Source organism: Carcharodon carcharias, chromosome 18, assembly GCF_017639515.1.
Source record: "Carcharodon carcharias isolate sCarCar2 chromosome 18, sCarCar2.pri, whole genome shotgun sequence".
Classification (NCBI taxonomy): Eukaryota; Metazoa; Chordata; class Chondrichthyes; order Lamniformes; family Lamnidae; genus Carcharodon; species Carcharodon carcharias.
The window spans coordinates 95,394,071-95,412,238 of NC_054484.1; the positions used below are offsets into that span (position 1 = coordinate 95,394,071).

At 42.1% G+C, this 18,168-nt stretch overlaps 1 protein-coding gene across 2 annotated transcripts in view; it reads right to left on the reverse strand.

Moving 5' to 3' along the window:
- med4 (mediator complex subunit 4) overlaps positions 1–17,957 on the reverse strand; it is a 31,893-nt gene extending 13,936 nt beyond the window's left edge. The window contains exons 1-3 of one of the 2 annotated variants that reach the window (XR_005945875.1): positions 17,861–17,955; positions 8,273–8,339; positions 7,332–7,502 (exon numbers count right to left, since the gene is read on the reverse strand). Coding sequence is in view for 1 of the 2 variants with exons in the window: in XM_041211638.1 (XP_041067572.1) it covers positions 7,332–7,502; positions 8,273–8,339; positions 17,861–17,931 (309 nt within the window). In the remaining variant the exon portion in view is untranslated. Of the gene's footprint in view, positions 1–7,331; positions 7,503–8,272; positions 8,340–17,860 lie in introns of both variants that reach the window. The other variant, XM_041211638.1, reaches the window with a different exon arrangement.
- Between the last annotated feature and the right edge of the window lie 211 nt (positions 17,958–18,168).

An 18,168-nucleotide genomic window follows, 5' to 3' on the forward strand; every position in this document is an offset into this window, starting at 1 on the left:
AATAAGTCATAAAAGTCAGATGGTCCCTGGTATGATTCCTGCTGAGTAACTTGTTCTCAGTTTTGCTGCAATAGGCTATCAAAGAGAAATGAAACAAAGCTGGGTGATTCTTCCCCGTTGCTAAATTGCTGGAAAGTGCACACAGATCAATGAAAAGAGAATTTAGTTCAGCTGGTATTCAAGCCGACCCATGAAAAAATGGCTACTTGAATAAAACAGAAGATATGTGCCAGTCTCCAAGAAACTCTACCCCAGAACAGTTGGTACTTGCAGGAGAGAGGGTGAAAGAAAGGTGCACCAATGGAGGAAAAACCCAGTGAGAGCCCCATAACTGGTTACGGAGGATCTGATGCCCAATATGGACAATGACCAAAGCTACTTAAATTAAATTGTAACTCCATAAAGACAAAAGTACATCAGCAGGGAAGTGTTCCAGTCTTAGGGGAAAAAAAGTTTTTTCTGTCGACTTAAAAGTGGAAGTTGTGACCACAAAGTCAACTGATGACTGATTTGAATGTGCTGGAGAAAAGGAAAGAAAAGGCAGACTTGGTACTTCCAGAGCAGCTTTCACAACTGGGAAATGAAGTTAAACACAGATAAATGTAAGGTAGTATATTTTGTAGGAAGAATAGAGAGGTCACATTACTTGGAAGTTACAAGTTTAGGTGGGTTAAAGGAACAAAGAGATCTCCAAGTACAAACACCAATCACTACAAGTTGTGTCACAGTAAGGCCATAAATAAAGCTCCAGGCTTTATTTCTAGAGGGATAGAAAGTAAGGAAGTTATGCTAAATTTGTTTCAAACCTTGGTTACATCACACTTGAGAGTAGTGTGTGCAGTTCTGGTCACCATATTATAAAAGGGATATATAGAAGTACTGAAGAGGGTGCAGAGAAGATTTACTTCCAAGGATGATACCAGAAATGCATGGGTATACATATCAGAAAGGACTGACAGACTGGGTCTTTTTCCTCTTGAGGAAAAAAAAGGCTAAAGGGTGACCTAATACAGGTATTTAAAATTATGAAAGGTTTTGATAGAGTGGATAGAGAGAATGTTTCCTCTTGTGGGGGAGAGCATAACTAGAGGCAGGCAATATAAGATTGTCAACAAGGAATGCAATAGGGAATTCAGAAGAAACTTCTTCACTCAAAGAGTAATGAGAATGTGGAACTCGGTACCAGGAAGTGGTTGAAGTGAATAGTATAGCTATATTTAAGGTGAAGCTGAAGAAGCATTTGTGGGAGAAGGTAATAGAGGGTTACAATGACATATTTAGATGAGGAAAGATGGGCAGAGATTCAAGTGGAGCATAAACATCAGCATGGACTGATTGGGCCAAATGGCCGTTTCTAAGTAAACAACCTAGGTCATCCCCAAAACACTTTGCAGCCCATTAAGTACACACCAATTAAGGAAATACTAATTTGTACAAAGTAGCTTCCCACAAGCAGCAACGTGATAATGACTAGATAATCTGTTTTTAGAAATATTGATTGGCCAGGATAATGTGTTTAATTCCCTTGTTCTTCTTCAAAATAGTGCCATAGCATCTCTTATGTCCACCTGAGAGAACAGGCAGGTCTCGGTTTAATGTCTCATCCGTCCTTTAATCTGTTAGCTGAAATGCCAGTGGATCTGGAGGATCCTAACTCGGATGTTGCTGGTGTCATTGGTTGTGGCACCACATCCTCCCCCAGAGGCAGGCCAGGCTCCATTTTGCAGGGTGGTTCGAGGAGTAGCTGGTGGCTCTGGCATTCGGGAAAGCCAGACACCACTAATAGAATTGAAGTGGACCAGAAGTCCTGATAGTTCAATGTACAACTCCCCAATGTGGCGCGAAGCAAAGGAATGCCGGGCAACACTGGAAGACAAACAGTGGGACTGCCTTCACATTGGAAGACAAACAGTGGGACTGCCTTCACATTGGAAGACAAAAAAGATTTCAAGAAATAGTGGTGAACCAAAGATCTATTGGAAATGAGGTATATTATCAATAAAGAGATACTGTAGGAGAAACCGATGGGACTTAAGATTGACAAATCCCCTGAATCTGACAGCCTGTATCTTATGGTTTTAAAAAAAGGTGGCTGCATTGGTTTTTATCTTCCAGAATTCCCTAGAACATAGAACAGTCCACAGGGATCAGAAGGTAGCAAGTGTAATCCCAATATTCAAGAAAGGAGAGAGGTTAACAAAAAACCGGGAACTACAGGACAATTATAAAAACAAAAAAACTGTGGATGCTGGAAATCCAAAACAAAAACAGAATTACCTGGAAAAACTCAGCAGGTCTGGCAGCATCGGCGGAGAAGAAAAGAGTTGACGTTTCGAGTCCTCATGACCCTTCGACAGAACTTGCGGACTCGAACGCAAGTTCTGTCGAAGGGTCATGAGGACTCGAAACGTCAACTCTTTTCTTCTCCGCCAATGCTGCCAGACCTGCTGAGTTTTTCCAGGTAATTCTGTTTTTGTACAGGACAATTAGCCTGATGACAAGTATATGGAAAATGCTAGAACCTATTATTCAAGATGCGATGACAGAGCAGTTAGAAAATCATGATTAGGCAGAGTCAATACAAATTTATGAAAGGGAAATCAGTTTGACAAATCTGTTAAGAATTCCTTGAGGTTGTAACCAGCAGGGTAGATAAGGGGGAACCAGAAATTATGGTGTATTTGGATTTTCAAAAATAAGATAATGCACAAGATTATCACACAAAGTTAGGGTTCATGGGATTGGGGCAATACATTAGCATGGATCGAGGACTGATTAACGGACAAAAAACAAAGTAAGAATTAACTGGTAATTCCTGAGTTGGCAAGCTGTAGCTAGCAGTATACCACATGAAGCAGTGTTTGGGCCTCAGCTATTTACAATTTATATAAATGACTTAGATGAGGGTATGGAGTGTAATGTATCCACATTTCCTGTCAATACAAAGTTAGGACGCAAAGAAGGTGCGAAGAGATATAGGTAGGTTGAATGAGTGGGAAAGAGCATAGCAGACAGAATATAACGTGGAAAAGTGTGAACTTATCCATTTTTGGGAGGAAAATAGAAAACAGGATTTTTAAAATAGAATCTTAGAGGTCTACAGCACAGGAAAAGGCCCTTCAGCCCATTGAGTATGCACCGGTCAAACAAGTACCTAACTATTCTAATCCCATTTTCCAGCACTAGGCCCATAGCCTTGTATGCCATGGTATCACAAGTGCACATCCAAATACTTCTTAAATGTTATGAGGGTTTCTGCCTCTACCACCCTTTCAGGTAGTGAGTTCCAGATTCCCACCACCCTCTGGGTGAAAAATTCTTCCTCATATCCCCTCTAAATCTCCTGCCCCTTACCTTAAATCTATGCCCCCTGGTTATTGATCCCTCCACCAAGGGGAAAAGTTCCTTCCTGTCTACCCTATCTATTGCCCCTCATAATTTTATATACCTCAATCATGTTCCCCCTCAATCTCCTCTGCTCCAGGGAAAATAACCCCAGTCTATGCAATCTCTCCTCATAACTAAAACTCTCCAGCCCAGGCAACATCCTGGTAAATCTCCTCTGCACTCTCTCTAATGCAATCACTTCCGTCCTATAATGCAGATTCCAGAACTGCATGCAATACTCTAGCTGTGGCCTAACCAACGTTTTATACAGTTCCAGCATAACCTCCCTGCTCTTATATTCTATGCCTCGGCTTATAAAGACAAGTATCCCATATGCCTCCTTAACCACCTTGCTTAGCTGTCCCACTACCTTAAGGGACCAGTGGACATGCACACCAAGGTCCCTCTGATCCTCGCTACTTCCCAGGGTCCTACCATTCATCATGTATTCCTGTGCCTTGTTTGTCCGGCTCAAGTGCATCACCTCGCACTTATCCAGATTAAATTCCATTTGCCACTGATCAGCCCCTTGACCAGCCCGTCTACATCCTCCTGAAATCTAAGGCTATCCTCCTCACTATTTAGCATCCCACCAACTTTCGTGTCATCCATGAACTTGCTGATCAACCCTCCTACATTCAAGTCTAAATCATTTATAAATACCACAAACAGCAAGGGACCCAACACCAATCCCTGTGGAACCCTACTGGACTCAGACATCCCTCGATCATCACCCTCTGCTTCCTGCCACTCAGCCAATTCTGGATCCAATTTGCCAAATTGCCTTGGATCCCATGGGCTCTTACCTTCGTTATCAGTCTACCATGTGGGACCTTATCAAAAGCCTTGCTGAAGTCCAAGCAGACTACGTCAAATGCATAGCCCTCACCAACACACCTGGTCACCCCTTTGAAAAAGTCAAACAAATTGGTCAGACATCACCTCCCCTTAATCATGCTGACTGTCCCTGATTAATCCCTGCCTCTCCAAGTGTAGATTAATTCTGTCCCTCAGAATTGCTTCTAATAGTTTCCCCACCACCGAGGTAAGACTGACTGGCCTGTAGTTCCCTGGTTTATCCCTTCCTCATTCATTGAATAACAGTACCACATTGGCTGTCTTCCAGTCCTCTGCCACCTCTCCTGTGGCCAGAGAGGTATCGAAAATTATTGCCAGCGCCCCTGCTATCTCCTCCCTTGCCTCACTCAACAGCCTGGGGTACATTTCATCCGGGCCTGGAGATTTATCTACTTTTAAGCCTGCCAGACCGCTTAGAACCTCCTCCCTTTCTATGCTAATTTCTTTCATTAAATCATATTCCTTCTGCCTGATTTCCATACCCATGTTGTTCCTCTCACTTGTGAACACCGACACAAAGTATTCATTTAGAACCCTAACCACGTCTTCCTACTTCACACACAAATTACCACTATGGTCCTTAATGGGCTCAACTCTTTCCCTAGTTATCCTCTTACTCTTAATGTACTTGTAAAATACCTTTGGATTTTCCTTTATTTTACCTGCTAATGTTCATTCGTGCCCCTTTTTGCTCTCCTAATTTCCTTTTTAAGTTCCCCCCCTACAAATTCTATACTCCTGTAGGGCTTACGCTGTTCTGATCCCTCGGTATCTGCCATAAGCCTCCCTTTTTCTCTTTACCCAACCCTGTATATCCCTCGACATCCAAGGTTCCCTGGATTTGTTGGGCCCACCCTTTGTCTTTACTGGAATATGTTGGCCCTGTACTGTCCCTATTTCCTTCTTGAATGAGTCCCACTGCTCTGATGCAGATTTACCTAAAAGTAGATGCTCCCAGTCCACTCTGGCCAAATAATATCTGATCGTATTAAAATCGGCCTTCCCCCAATTTAGAACTCTGATTTCTGGCCTATCCTTGTCCTTTTCCATAACAACCTTGAATCTAATGGAGTTATGATCACTATCTGCAAAATGCTCCCTTACTGATACCTCTACCACTTGCCCGGCTTCATTCCCTAAAATTAAGTCCAGGACCGTCCCCTGGCGGAGAGAGATAAATGGAGAGAGATTTGGAAATATTAGAGTTCAGAGGCATCTGGGTGTCCTTATACACAAATCACAGAAAGTTTACATGCAGATACTGCAAGCAGTTAGGAAAGCAAATGGTGTTAGCCTTTAATACAAAGGGATTAAAGTACAAGAGTGAAGGAGAGTCACTGAAATTGTATTGGGCCTTGGTAAGACCACACCTGGAGTTATTTGTACACATTTGGTTTCTTTACCTAAGGAATGATATATTGGCCTTGTCAGAAGTGTCACAAAAGTTTTTGAAACTGGTTCCTGGGGATTGTTCTCCAAGGAGAGATAAAGTAGACTGGAACTAGATTCCCTGGAATTCAGAAGAATGCAAGGTGATCTCATTGAAATATATAAAATTCTTAAAGGGACTTAACAGCGTAGATGCTGGAAGGATATTTCCTTTGGCTAGGGAATCTTGAACTCAGAGGTCACGGTCTCAGAATAAAGGCGCCCCACTTAGAACTGAGATGAAGAGAAATTTCTTCAAACAGTTATGAATCTTTAGAAATTTCTGCCTGAGAGGGCAGTGGATGCTCAGTTGTTGAATAATTTAAAGACAGAGATCAATAGATTTTTGGATACTAAGGAGATTAAGGAATATCGAAGGTAGAAGATCAGCGGAGCAGACTCGAAACATTGGCCTACTCTTGCTTCTATTTCTTATGGTTCTTAGTGGAGTTCCCTAAGAGTCAGTACTAGGACTACTACTTTTCTTGATATATATTAATGACATAGACTTGGCTGTACAGGCACAATTTCAGAATTTGCAGATGACACAAAACTTGAAATATAATGAACTATGAGGAAAGTGGTGATAAACTTCAAAACATAGCAAGGCTGGTAGAATAAGTGGACATGTGGCAGATGAAATTTAATGCACAGGAATGTGAAGTGATGCATTTTGGTAGGAAAAACAAGGAGAGGCAATGTAAAATAAAGAGTAGAATTCTAAAGGTGCAGGTTGCAGACAGATCTGGGGGTATACATGCACAAATTGTTGAAGATGGCCGGACAGGTTGAGAAAGCAGCTCATAATGCATTTAGGATCCTGGGCTTTATGCATAGTACATAAGCAAGGAAGTTATGACGAACATTTACATAGTGGTTTGGCTTCAGCTGGAGTATTATTTCGAAATCTGGACATTACGCTTTAGGAAAGATGTGAAGGCATTAGATAGGGTGCAGAAAAGATTTACAAGAATGGCCCCAGGGATGAGAGACTTCAATTACTGGTTAGATTGGAAAAGCTGGGGTAGTTCTCATTACAGAACATTGAGAAGAGATTTGATAGAGATTTTCACAATCATGAGGAGTGTCAACAGAACAGATAGAAATTGTTCGCACTGGCAGAAGGGTCAGAAACCAGATGACACCCATTTAAGGTGACTGGCAAAAGAACCAGCGGCAACTTTCGGAAAAGCTTTTGTATGTGGTGAGTGGTTGCAATCTACAATACACTTCTTGAGGGAGATTCAATTAGGGCTTTCAAGAGGGGATTGGATAAGCACTTGAAGTGAAAAAAATTGCAAGATTATAGGGAAAGGTCAGAACTACTGTACGATATTACTCTTGCAGGGAACCAGCATGGACTTGATGGGCTGAATGGCCTCTTTCTGTGTAGTAACCATTCAACGATTCTATAGTTCTATGAATCCAGATCAAGAAGCGTCAAGAAATTTATAAAGTAGAAAAAATGTTTGATTTGCACATTTTGAGAACCTGATTAGGTAATTTAAATAATCCAACTGGAAGCTTAAAAAGGCTGTACCATAAGACAAAGGATAAGGGAACCTTCAATTATCTGCAAGTTCCAAATATTCAACAGAAAAGTCTGCTTTTGATTAAGACTTGTGAAACATTTACAATGCAAGGTAGCTATAACTCACTAATATGTGTTCAGCCTCTTTGAGCTGTTTCTGTAACTGCTGGATGTCACCATCTCTTTTTTCCACCTCTTTCTCCAGAAGGTGCATTTCCTCTTGGATTTTGCCTTGTTCCAACGCTACTCTTACTATTTCTTGGAATTCTCCATCCTTCTGAATCAACAGAGTCAGGATCTGAAAAATAAATACTATAGTTTAAGAAGCTGATTGAACTATTAAATACAATTTACAGACATTATTCAGTTACTTGAATTAATTAGTTTAATTAGTTCTTAAAAGCTGGTATTAGAATCCTGTTCCAAGATCCTTTATTCATAATTTCCATTGAGTTCAGGTGGGTTGTATTTTAATATCATAAGAAATAGGAGCAGGTGCACGATTGGCCATTCAGTCCATTGAACCTGTTCCGCCATTCAATAAGATCATGGCTGATCTGATTGTGGCTTCAACACTTTCCTGCCTGCTCCCCATAACCCTCGACTCCCTTGCAGATCAAAAATCTGTCTAAACCAGTCTTGAGTATATTCAATAGCCCAGCCTCCACTACTCTCTGGGAAGAGAATTCCAAAGACTAATGGCCCTCAGAGATGAAATTCCTCCTCTCTCCATTTTAAATCTAGTTCTAGATTCCCCCATGAGGGGAAACATGTACTCATCAGGTGTCATAACCGTCTATAGCTTGAAACAACTATAATGGGGAAATATTGGAAGCAATTATACTGGGTAATGCAATTAAGCTTACATTTTTAGACTGAGCAATGCTCACTGTTCTTGCGATATTTCTACACTTGTCAGTCAATCTGGATGAGTTTTCTTTTAATTAAATCTGATCAAATTCAGCTGAATAATTCTAAAAAGATCCGAAAACCTTCAGAGACAAGGACTTGTTAGAAATCATACAAGACTAAATGCAAAGCCTGAAGTAGGCATCTTTCATTCCTCACCTGATTTTCCTCTCCTGGCTGTGCAATTTTCTGGTTTCTGGACAATGCAAGCAGTTCGATCAGCTCTCTAAAGATGGAAAGTAGTATTATTAGAAAGGAAGTAAACGTATGATCCCCAATTTGAGAGAAAAGAAACTTCACTGGCCTGTTTGTACAAATTTGCATTACTTAATGCAGTATTTTTTTTGTTTCCACCAAGGTGAATGATGTCAATGTTGGGAAAGAGAAAGCTTTTTACAACTAACAACAACATGAAGTATTTCCAGGTTAAGTACAGCATAGCCAGAAGGAAAAAAATGTCCCTCTACTCTGAATCAACAATATACCTTAACTACAACCTTAAAAGAGCACCTTCTACTGCACCACTAGAACATTTCCCAGGCTAGCCAACATTGTGGACTGGCTCAATGACTGATACGTTTGTACAACTTTTATCAAATCATGGGTACTTTAGTGACATATTCTCACACCCAGGAATAACTGGATTGAGATACTTAAAACTTACTTCATATGAAATGTTTACCATTGGCAGAAACAGAAGACATTCATCCTTCCAGATGCTGAAAGATTTGAACCCATGTGCAAACATCATGCTAATCCATTATATCACCTAGTTCCCCTGTTAGTCCAATTATTGATACGACAAAATAAGTCCTCCAGTGCCTAAATGTGTAATAGCCAGTCAGTATCTTGCCCAAGCATCTATTCTTCACTTCACTTTGATTGAGATTATTCAATAAATCAATCATATCTTCATCTAGGAAGAGAGAGTCCATTAGGACTCTGAACAATCATCAAGGAAGGAGAAGAATCATTACACAGTGAAGCCCAGTTTACCCTCTCCAATTCTCGAACCTGGAGGAGATTAAGCTGACTACAGCATCACATCACTGCAGCAACTAAAATTTACTGACTGACCAGGCATCAAACCTAAACATTCCGAGCCAATATGCTGATTATAAATAACACCGGAAGATGCTTTGGAAAGTTATACTTTAATAAGAATGTTACCCATATGAAACAAGAAAAAGAGTAGGCCATAAAACCCCACAAATCCACAGATTTGATATAAGATCATGGCTGAATATTTACAATCCTCAATCAATCCCCCCCACCCCCAAGTGGTATTACTGAAGGAGCCCCCATCCTCATAAACACTAATCATGTGTAATAAAAACAAAAAAGAGATAAAAACAAAAAACTGCGGATGCTGGAAATCCAAAACATAAACAGAATTACCTGGAAAAACTCAGCAGGTCTGGCAGCATCGGCGGAGAAGAAAAGAGTTGACGTTTCGAGTCCTCATGACCCTTCAACAGAACTGAGTGAATATTAGGAGAGGGGTGAAATATAAGCTGATTTAAGGTGGGTGGGGGGGGGGGGGGGGGGGGGGGGGAAGAGAGAGAGAGAGAGAGAGAGAGAGAAGTGGGGGGGTGTGGTTGTAGGGACAAGCAAGCAGTGATAGGAGCAGATAATCAAAAGATGTCACAGACAGAAGAACAAAGAGGTGTTGAAGGTGGTGATATTATCTAAACAAATGTGCTAATTAAGAATGGATGGCAGGACACTCAAGGTACAGCTCTAGTGGGTGTGGGGTGGAAAGACTAGCAGGGCGTAAAAGATATAGATACTGACTCCCACAGCTACCTCGACTACAGCTCCTCACACCCCGCTTCCTGTAAGGACTCCATCCCATTCTCTCAGTTCCTTCGCCTCCGTCGCAACTGTTCTGATGATGCTACCTTCAAAAACAGTTCCTCTGACATGTCCTCCTTAACCAAGGTTTTCCACCCACGGTCGTTGACAGGGCCCTCAACCGTGTCCGGCCCAACTCCCGTGCATCCGCCTTCACGCCTTCTCCTCCCTCCCAGAACCATGATAGGGTCCCCCTTGTCCTCACTTATCACCCCACCAGCCTCCGCCTTCAAAGGATCATCCTCCGCCATTTCCGCCAACTCCAGCATGATGCCACCACCAAACACATCTTCCCTTCACCCCCCCGGGCGGCATTCTGTAGGGATCGTTCCCTCTGGGACACCCTGGTCCACTCCTCCATCACCCCCTAGTCCTCAACCCCTATCTATGGCACCTCCCCATGCCCACGCAAAAGATGCAACATCTGCCCCTTCACTTCCTCTCTCCTCACCATCCAAGGGCCCAAATACTCCTTTCAAGTGAAGCAGCATTTCACTTGCACTTCCCCCAACTTAGTCTACTGCATTCGTTGCTCCCAATGCGGTCTCCTCTACATTGGAGAGACCAAACGTAAATTGGGCGACCGCTTTGCAGAACACCTGCGGTCTGTCCGCAAGAAAGACCCAAACCTCCATGTCGCTTGCTATTTTAACACTCCACCCTGCTCTCTTGCCCACATGTCTGTCCTTGGCTTGCTGCATTGTTCCAGTGAAGCCCAACGCAAAGTGGAGGAACAGCACCTCATCTTCCGACTAGGCACTTTACAGCCTTCCGGACTGAATATTGAATTCAACAACTTTAGATCTTGTACTCCCTCCTCCATCCCCACTCCCTTTCCGTTTCTTCCCCCTTCCTTTTGTTTTTTCCAATAATTTATATAGATTTTTCTTTTCCCACCTATTTCCATTATTTTTAAATCTATATCTTTTATGCCCTGGTAGTCTTTCCACCCCATCCCCACTAGAGCTGTACCATGAGTGTCCTGCCATCCATTCTTAATTAGCACATACGTTTAGATAATATCACCACCTTCAACACCTCTTTGTTCTTCTGTCTGTGACATCTTTTGATTATCTGTTCCTATCACTGCTTGCTTGTCCCTACAACCACACCCAACCCCCCCCGACTTCTCTCCCCCAACCTCCCCCCCCCCCACCTAAAACCAGTTTATATTTCACCCCTCTCCTAATATTCACTCAGTTCTGTTGAAGGGTCATGAGGACTCGAAACATCAACTCTTTTCTTCTCCGCTGATGCTGCCAGACCTGCTGAGCTTTTCCAGCTAATTCTGTTTTAATCATGTGTAATGACCCATCGTGTGGCAACTTATTGAAGGCCTTCTGAAAATCCAAACGCATGGCATTCACTGGTTCCTCCACATCTACCCTCCCAATTACGCCCTCAAAAAAACTAATCGATTTGTCAAGCAGGATTTCCTCTTCATAAATCTGTGTTGACACTGCCCAATCACGGCAAATTTCCAAGTTCCTGTTATCATGTCCTTAAGAATACATTCCAGCATTTTGTCAATTACTGATGTTAGGCTAAATGCCATTTGGTTCTGTTTTCTCTCTCCCTCCCATCTTTGAACAGTGGAATTACAATTACTACCTTCCAATCCATGGGGACCGTTTTAGAATATAGGGAATTCTGCAAGATCAAAAACAACGCATCCACCATCTCTGCAGCCAACTCTTTGAAAAGCCGAGGATGTAGGCCACCAGCTTTTAGTTCCATTAATTTCTCTGGATCTTTTCTCTACTAATATTCATTATTTTAAGTTCCTCACTCTCATTTGGACGCTTGGTTCCTCACATTTTCCCAAATGTTCTTTGTGTCTTCTGCTATTAAGACAGACAAAATATTTGTTTAACGTCTCTGCCACTGTTTTCATATTTCTTGCTAGTTTGCTCTTATATCCCATTTCCTCTCACTTTATCACTTTCATAGTCATCCTTTGCTGATTTTTAAGTTTTAAATCCCAATCTTCAAGCTTACTACTCTTTTGGAAATATTGTTAGCTGTTTCTTTTAATCAACTGCATTTGCTGGACTGTCAGATGTAAATTTTTTCTGGTAAAAAAGTCACTTAGAATTTCTGTGCATCATATGGTCAAAATGTCACCCACATCAGATGCACAGCCAAAATTAGAAGAGAGAGCCAGTGAGTCTGGAAAGCATAGAAATTATAGGCCAGTTAACGCACAAGGGAGTTTGGCAAGGTTGGATAGTATTTATTTTAATGCAAGGAGTCTGACAAATAAGGCAGATGAGTTGAGGGTTAACAGATGGAAATATGAAGTCACTGCTGTCACGGAGACATGGTTGAGTGAGGGGCAGGATTGGCAGCTCAATATTCCAGGATATAGGGTCTTCAGGTGACACAGGAAAGGAGGTAAAAGAGGAAGGGGTATCGCAATATTGTTCAAGGAATCAATCACAGCAGTAAGGAGGGATGACATCTTAGAAGGCTCCTCAAATGAAGCCATATGGGTAGAACTTAAAAACAAAAAAGGAGCAATCACATTGCTGGTAGTGTACTATAGGCCCCCAAACAGTCAGAGAGAAAAAGAAGAGCAGATATGTAGGCAAATTTCAGAGAAGTGTAAAAATAATAGGATAGTATTCAATAATAGGGTAGATTTCAACTTCCCAAAATTAACTGGGTTAGTCATAGTGTGTTAGGTTTAGAGGGAGCAGAATTCTTAAAATGCATCCAGAAGAGTGTTTTAAGTCAGTACGTAGAAGGTCCTACAAGAGAAGGTCCTGGACTAAATTTTAAGGAATGAAGCCGGGCAAGTGGTAGAGGTATCAGTGGGGGAGCATCTTGCAGATAGTGATCATAACTCCATTAGATTCAAGGTTGTTATGGAAAAGGACAAGGATGGGCCAGAAATCAGAGTTCTAAATTGGGGGAAGGCTGATTTTAATACGATCAGATATTATTTGGCCAGAGTGGACTGGGAGCATCTACTTTTAGGTAAATCTGCATCAGAGCAGTGGGACTCATTCAAGAAGGAAATAGGGGCAGTACAGGGCCAACATATTCCAGTAAAGACAAAGGGTGGGACCAACAAATCCAGGGAACCTTGGATGTCGAGGGATATACAGGGTTGGATAAAGAGAAAAAGGGAGGCTAATGGCAGATACCAAGGGTTCAAAACAGCGGAAGCCCTACAGGAGTATAGAATTTGGGGGGGGGTGTGGAAGAGAGAGACAGACTTAAATAGGAAATTAGGAGAGCAAAAAGGGGGCATGAAAGAACATTGGCAGGTAAAATAAAGGAAAATCCAAAGTTATTTTACAAGTACATTAAGAGTAAGAGGATAACTAGGGAAAGAGTAAGGCCAATTAAGGACCATAGTGGTAATTTGTGTGTGGAGCAGGAAGACGTAGGTAGGGTTCTAAAGAAATACTTTGTGTTAGTGTTCACAAGTGAGATGGACGATGGGGGAATAGAAATCAGACAGAAGGAATGTGATATAATTAAAGAAATTAGCACAGAAAAGGAGGAGGTTCTAAGCGGTCTGGCAGGCTTAAAAGTAGATAAATCTCCAGGCCTGGATGAAATGTACCCCAGGCTGTTGAGTGAGGCAAGGGAGGAGATAGCAGGGGCGCTGGCAATAATTTTCAATACCTCTCTGGCCACAGGAGAGGTGCCAGAGGACTGGAGGATAGCCAATGTGGTACTGTTATTCAATGAGGGAGGAAGGGATAAACCAAGGAACTACAGGCCAGTCAGTCTAACCTCGGTGGTGGGGAAACTATTAGAAGCAATTCTGAGGGACAGAATTAATCTACACTTGGAGAGACAAGTCAAGGACAGTCAGCATGGTTTTGTTAAGGGGAGGTCATGTCTGACCAATTTGATTGAATTTCTTGAAGAGGCGACCAGGTGTGTAGATGCAGGCAGTGCATTTGATGTAGTCTACTTGGACTTCAGCAAGGCTTTTGATAAGGTCCCGCATGGTAGACTGATAATGAAGGTAAGAGCCCATGGGATCCAAGGCAATTTGGCAAATTGGATCCAGAATTGGTCGAGTGGCAGAAAGCAGAGAGTGATGATCAAGGGGTGATTTTGTGACTGGATGCCTGAGTCCAGTGGGGTTCCACAGGTATCTGTGTTGGGTCCCTTGCTGTTTGTGGTATTTATAAACGATTTAGACTTGAATGTAGGAGGGTTGATTAGTAAGTTCGTGGATGGCACGAAAGTTGGTGCGGTGATAAATAGTGAGAGGATAGCCTTAGATTACAGGAAGATATAGACGAGCTGGTCAGATGGGCTGATCAGTGGCAAATGGAATTTCATAGAATCACAGTGCAGAAGCGGCCCTTCAGCCAATCGAGTCTGCACCGACACGTGAGAAACACCTGACCTACCTACCTAATCCCACTTACCAGCACTTGGCCCATAGCCTTGAATGTTATGACATGCCAAGTGCTCATCCAGGTACTTTTTAAAGGATGTGAGGCAACCCGCCTCCACCACCCTCCCAGGCAGCGCATTTAATCCGGATAAGTGTGAGGTGATACATTTGGGCAGGACAAACAAGGCACAGGAATACATGATGAATGGTAGGACCCTGGGAAGTACCAAGGATCAGAGGGACCTTGGTGTGCATGTCCACCGGTCCCTTAAGGATGCAGGACAGGTAGATAAGATGGTTAAGAAGCCATATGGGATACTTGTCTTTATTAGCCGAAGCACAGAATATAAGAGCAGGGAGGTTATGCTGGAACTGTATAAAACGTTGGTTAGGCCACAGCTAGAGTATTGCATGCAATTCTGGAACCTGCATTATAGGAAGGATGTGATTGCACTAGAGAGAGTGCAGAGGAGATTTACCAGGATGTTGCCTGGGCTGGAGAGTTTTAGTTATGAGGAGAGATTGCATAGACTGGGGTTATTTTCCCTGGAGCAGAGGAGATTGAGGGGGAACATGATTGAGGTGTATAAAATTATGAGGGGCAATAGATAGGGTAGACAGGAAGGAACTTTTCCCCTTGGTGGAGAGACCAATAATCAGGGGGCATAGATTTAAGGTAAGGGGCAGGAAGTTTAGAGGGGATATGAGGAAGAATTTTTTCACCCAGAGGGTAGTGGGAATCTGGAACTCACTGCCTGAAAGGGTGGTGGAGGCAGAAACTCTCATAACATTTAATTAGGATTTGGATGTGCACTTGCGATGCCATAGTGTACAAGCTATGGGCCTAGTGATGGAAAATGGGATTAGAATAGTTAGGTACTTGTTTGGCTGGCACAGACTTGATGGCTGAAGGGCCTTTTTCTGTGCTGTAGACCTCTATGACTATCACACAGATCATTATTAGCACATGTTTGAGAGTGACGCACACCTAATGACAGTCGACGCAATCCAAAGATTTTCCATTACCATAGGATCAAACAGGAAGCAGTAAGGTGTGTAAAAAGCATAGAAATAGAGCCAGTGAAAAACATTTTGGTCCTCCTCCAACCAAGAAAATGATTCGGGAATGGGAGAAGCAAGAGGAAGAACTTGTGAAAATAGAATGGAGCAAGCACACTTTTTATGGGCATGTTGCAAAACGGCTGGAGCTGGAAGGAGGTGAAAAATTGGATAATAGACCAACGGCAAAATGGAATTTCTGTATCTATCAAAATGATCATATGTGACACAAGAAGAGTGTTGGTAGCAAGTGGCATTACTGAAGGAGGCCACTTGGCCCATGGTGCCTGTGCTGACTTTTTGAAAGAGTTATCCAATTAGTCCCACTCTCCATCTTGTTCCCTACAGCCATGCAAATTGTGACAGTCCTGATACTTTCTGGCAATCAGCAGCAAGGGCACTAGCTGCAGCATCCATCCTAACTTGTTAGATGAAGAAACAACGAAGAAAAGGGACAACAAATTTTAACCAAATTAGTCTGATACAAAAAGTGGGGATGGGTGGGGGAGGTGGTAGCCAGAAAATGTTAGGAAACACTAACCCAGCAGCCCCTACTGACAAGTAAGAATGTCGCGTGAGATACTGTAAATTACATGCTGTAATTCTAAGCGTAGTGAGGCACCACAGAGTGCCTTTCTGATGTATTGAAAGAAACTGATCTCATATGCAGTTCATGTAAAGTCAACTTTGAACTGTCATGTAATGTACTTTTATAAATTTTATGAATAAAGCATTTTTTGAGAAAAATTATCGAATAAGATTGGCCAAGTTTTATTTTTCCACCTACCAACCCACTCCTCCACAACTCCAAAAGACAAATATCTTTTTGAAACTAGGTTCACAATGAATGCTCAGTTAGATCAGGTATGGAGAGAGCACCAATACCCAAGATAAATCATTACTTTTGTGGGGAAATACACAACAAACATCTCGGTGTGGTCATGAATTCAAGCACTTCAGCCTTTGTTTATCACAGGCAATGCCCGACTCTGGGGAGAATAGACCAACCTCACATTACGTGTATATTCGAAACAGACTGAGCTATTTTTTAAAAATACCTGCAGAACGGCGAAAGGAAAATCATTTTTTTAAAAAACTAGCAATGTTCATCTCTCTTTACAAGAAACAGCGAGCAGAGATGAAAAAATACGGTTCTTGGTTTTAAGAAAAGCAGCAAAGAGGGGCAACAAGGACCCAAGTGCATATCTTGACTATTTATTAGGTATCAGCTAATTCAGGAATGGCACTGGCACTGTTCTGTGCCCAAGTCATCTGCTCTTTCAGACAAGTGTTTACAAGACACTTGATCAAGTTGTCAAAATTGGAAGGGTTTAAGTAAAAATGTAATTGCTCCTCTATGTTTGCATGGAATGTGAAAAATATCAGAACATATAAAAAATTAACAGATTTTCAAATCACTGTGAGATCATTAAAAAGAAAATTTTCCTAATATTATCTGTATCTATTTTATTTAGAATAGGGTTTGAATTTCAACTGGGTTTTCCTCAACTCTCACAGTAACTTCAGCAGAGGCATGTTAAACGTTATAGTTACAAATCAAAAGAACCCCTACAGAAACAAAGATTTATAATTTAAATTACTTATTGGGGATGTTGGTATCATGGGGAAGGCTGGCATTTATAGTCCCTAATTGCTCTGAGAATTGCCTTCTTGATTGGCTAGTAGTTTGACACAACTTGAGTGGCTTACTTACCTGCTTCTGAGAGCAGCTAAGAGTCAACTACATCAGTATGGGACTGGAGTCAGAGTGGACAAGGACAGCAGGTTTCCTTCATTAAAGGACATTAGTAAACTACGTTAGTTGGATTTTTACAATAATCTGGCAGGCTCATGGTTGTTTTTACTGATACCAAGATTTTATTTATTTTAAACTGAATCCAGAATATTAAACTAGCATGGTGGGATTTGAACTCATTCTCTGGATTAGATTTTCAGTCCTTTTCACTACTAATCCAGTAAAATACACAGTATTGTACCCCAGATAAACCCTCTAGAACTTTAACTTTCTATTCTATGTTTTGATACTAAAGCTATTACTTGTCATTCCAGCTACCTACCCTTACCTTTCCAAAGCTTAAACTTCCATAATCCTAGTCCTCAGCAGGCTTCCCCAATTCTTTCAAATCAAAATCCAAATTCTTGCCCTCGCCTCTCCTCGCCTCCCCCAGTGACCTCCTCTTAGCCTAATGTCCCCGCACATCCTTCCCTCCCCATCATCTGTTTTCTCGAGTTCCCTCCCAAATCTCTTTACCGCTTCCCAATATTTGTTGGAAATATTTTACACCCACTTTACACCCCCCCACCCCCACCGACTATATTTTTCCAGCCATTCACAGGCCGCTGGATGTTAAGAGCCAAGAGTAGGGGAAACCCTTAAAACAAAAGACACAGACACGGGGAAGCGATCCCGCCATTAAATCCGCTCCTCATGGGGAGTGGCCTCTTACCTGCACAATACTTCCAGATCATCCAGCACAGCCAGCAACTTCTCCTTCGTGCTTCTCTCCGAGGCCGCCATTATCGCCGGCTGAGTGCAGCATCTGCGCATGCGCGGCCCCGGTTGGCGTGCGAGCTGCAACTACAGCGACTGGCAAGCAATATGAGCTACACTCCAGCTAGGACAGCATGTCACGCTGAACCCCTGTTAGGAATATCATGAACTTAGTCTGCAGTACATAAATAGCGTAATTCACAGTTTGTATTTGTATGAATGCACTTCGATACAAAATCTTGTCTGGTGCTGCCTGATTTTTGC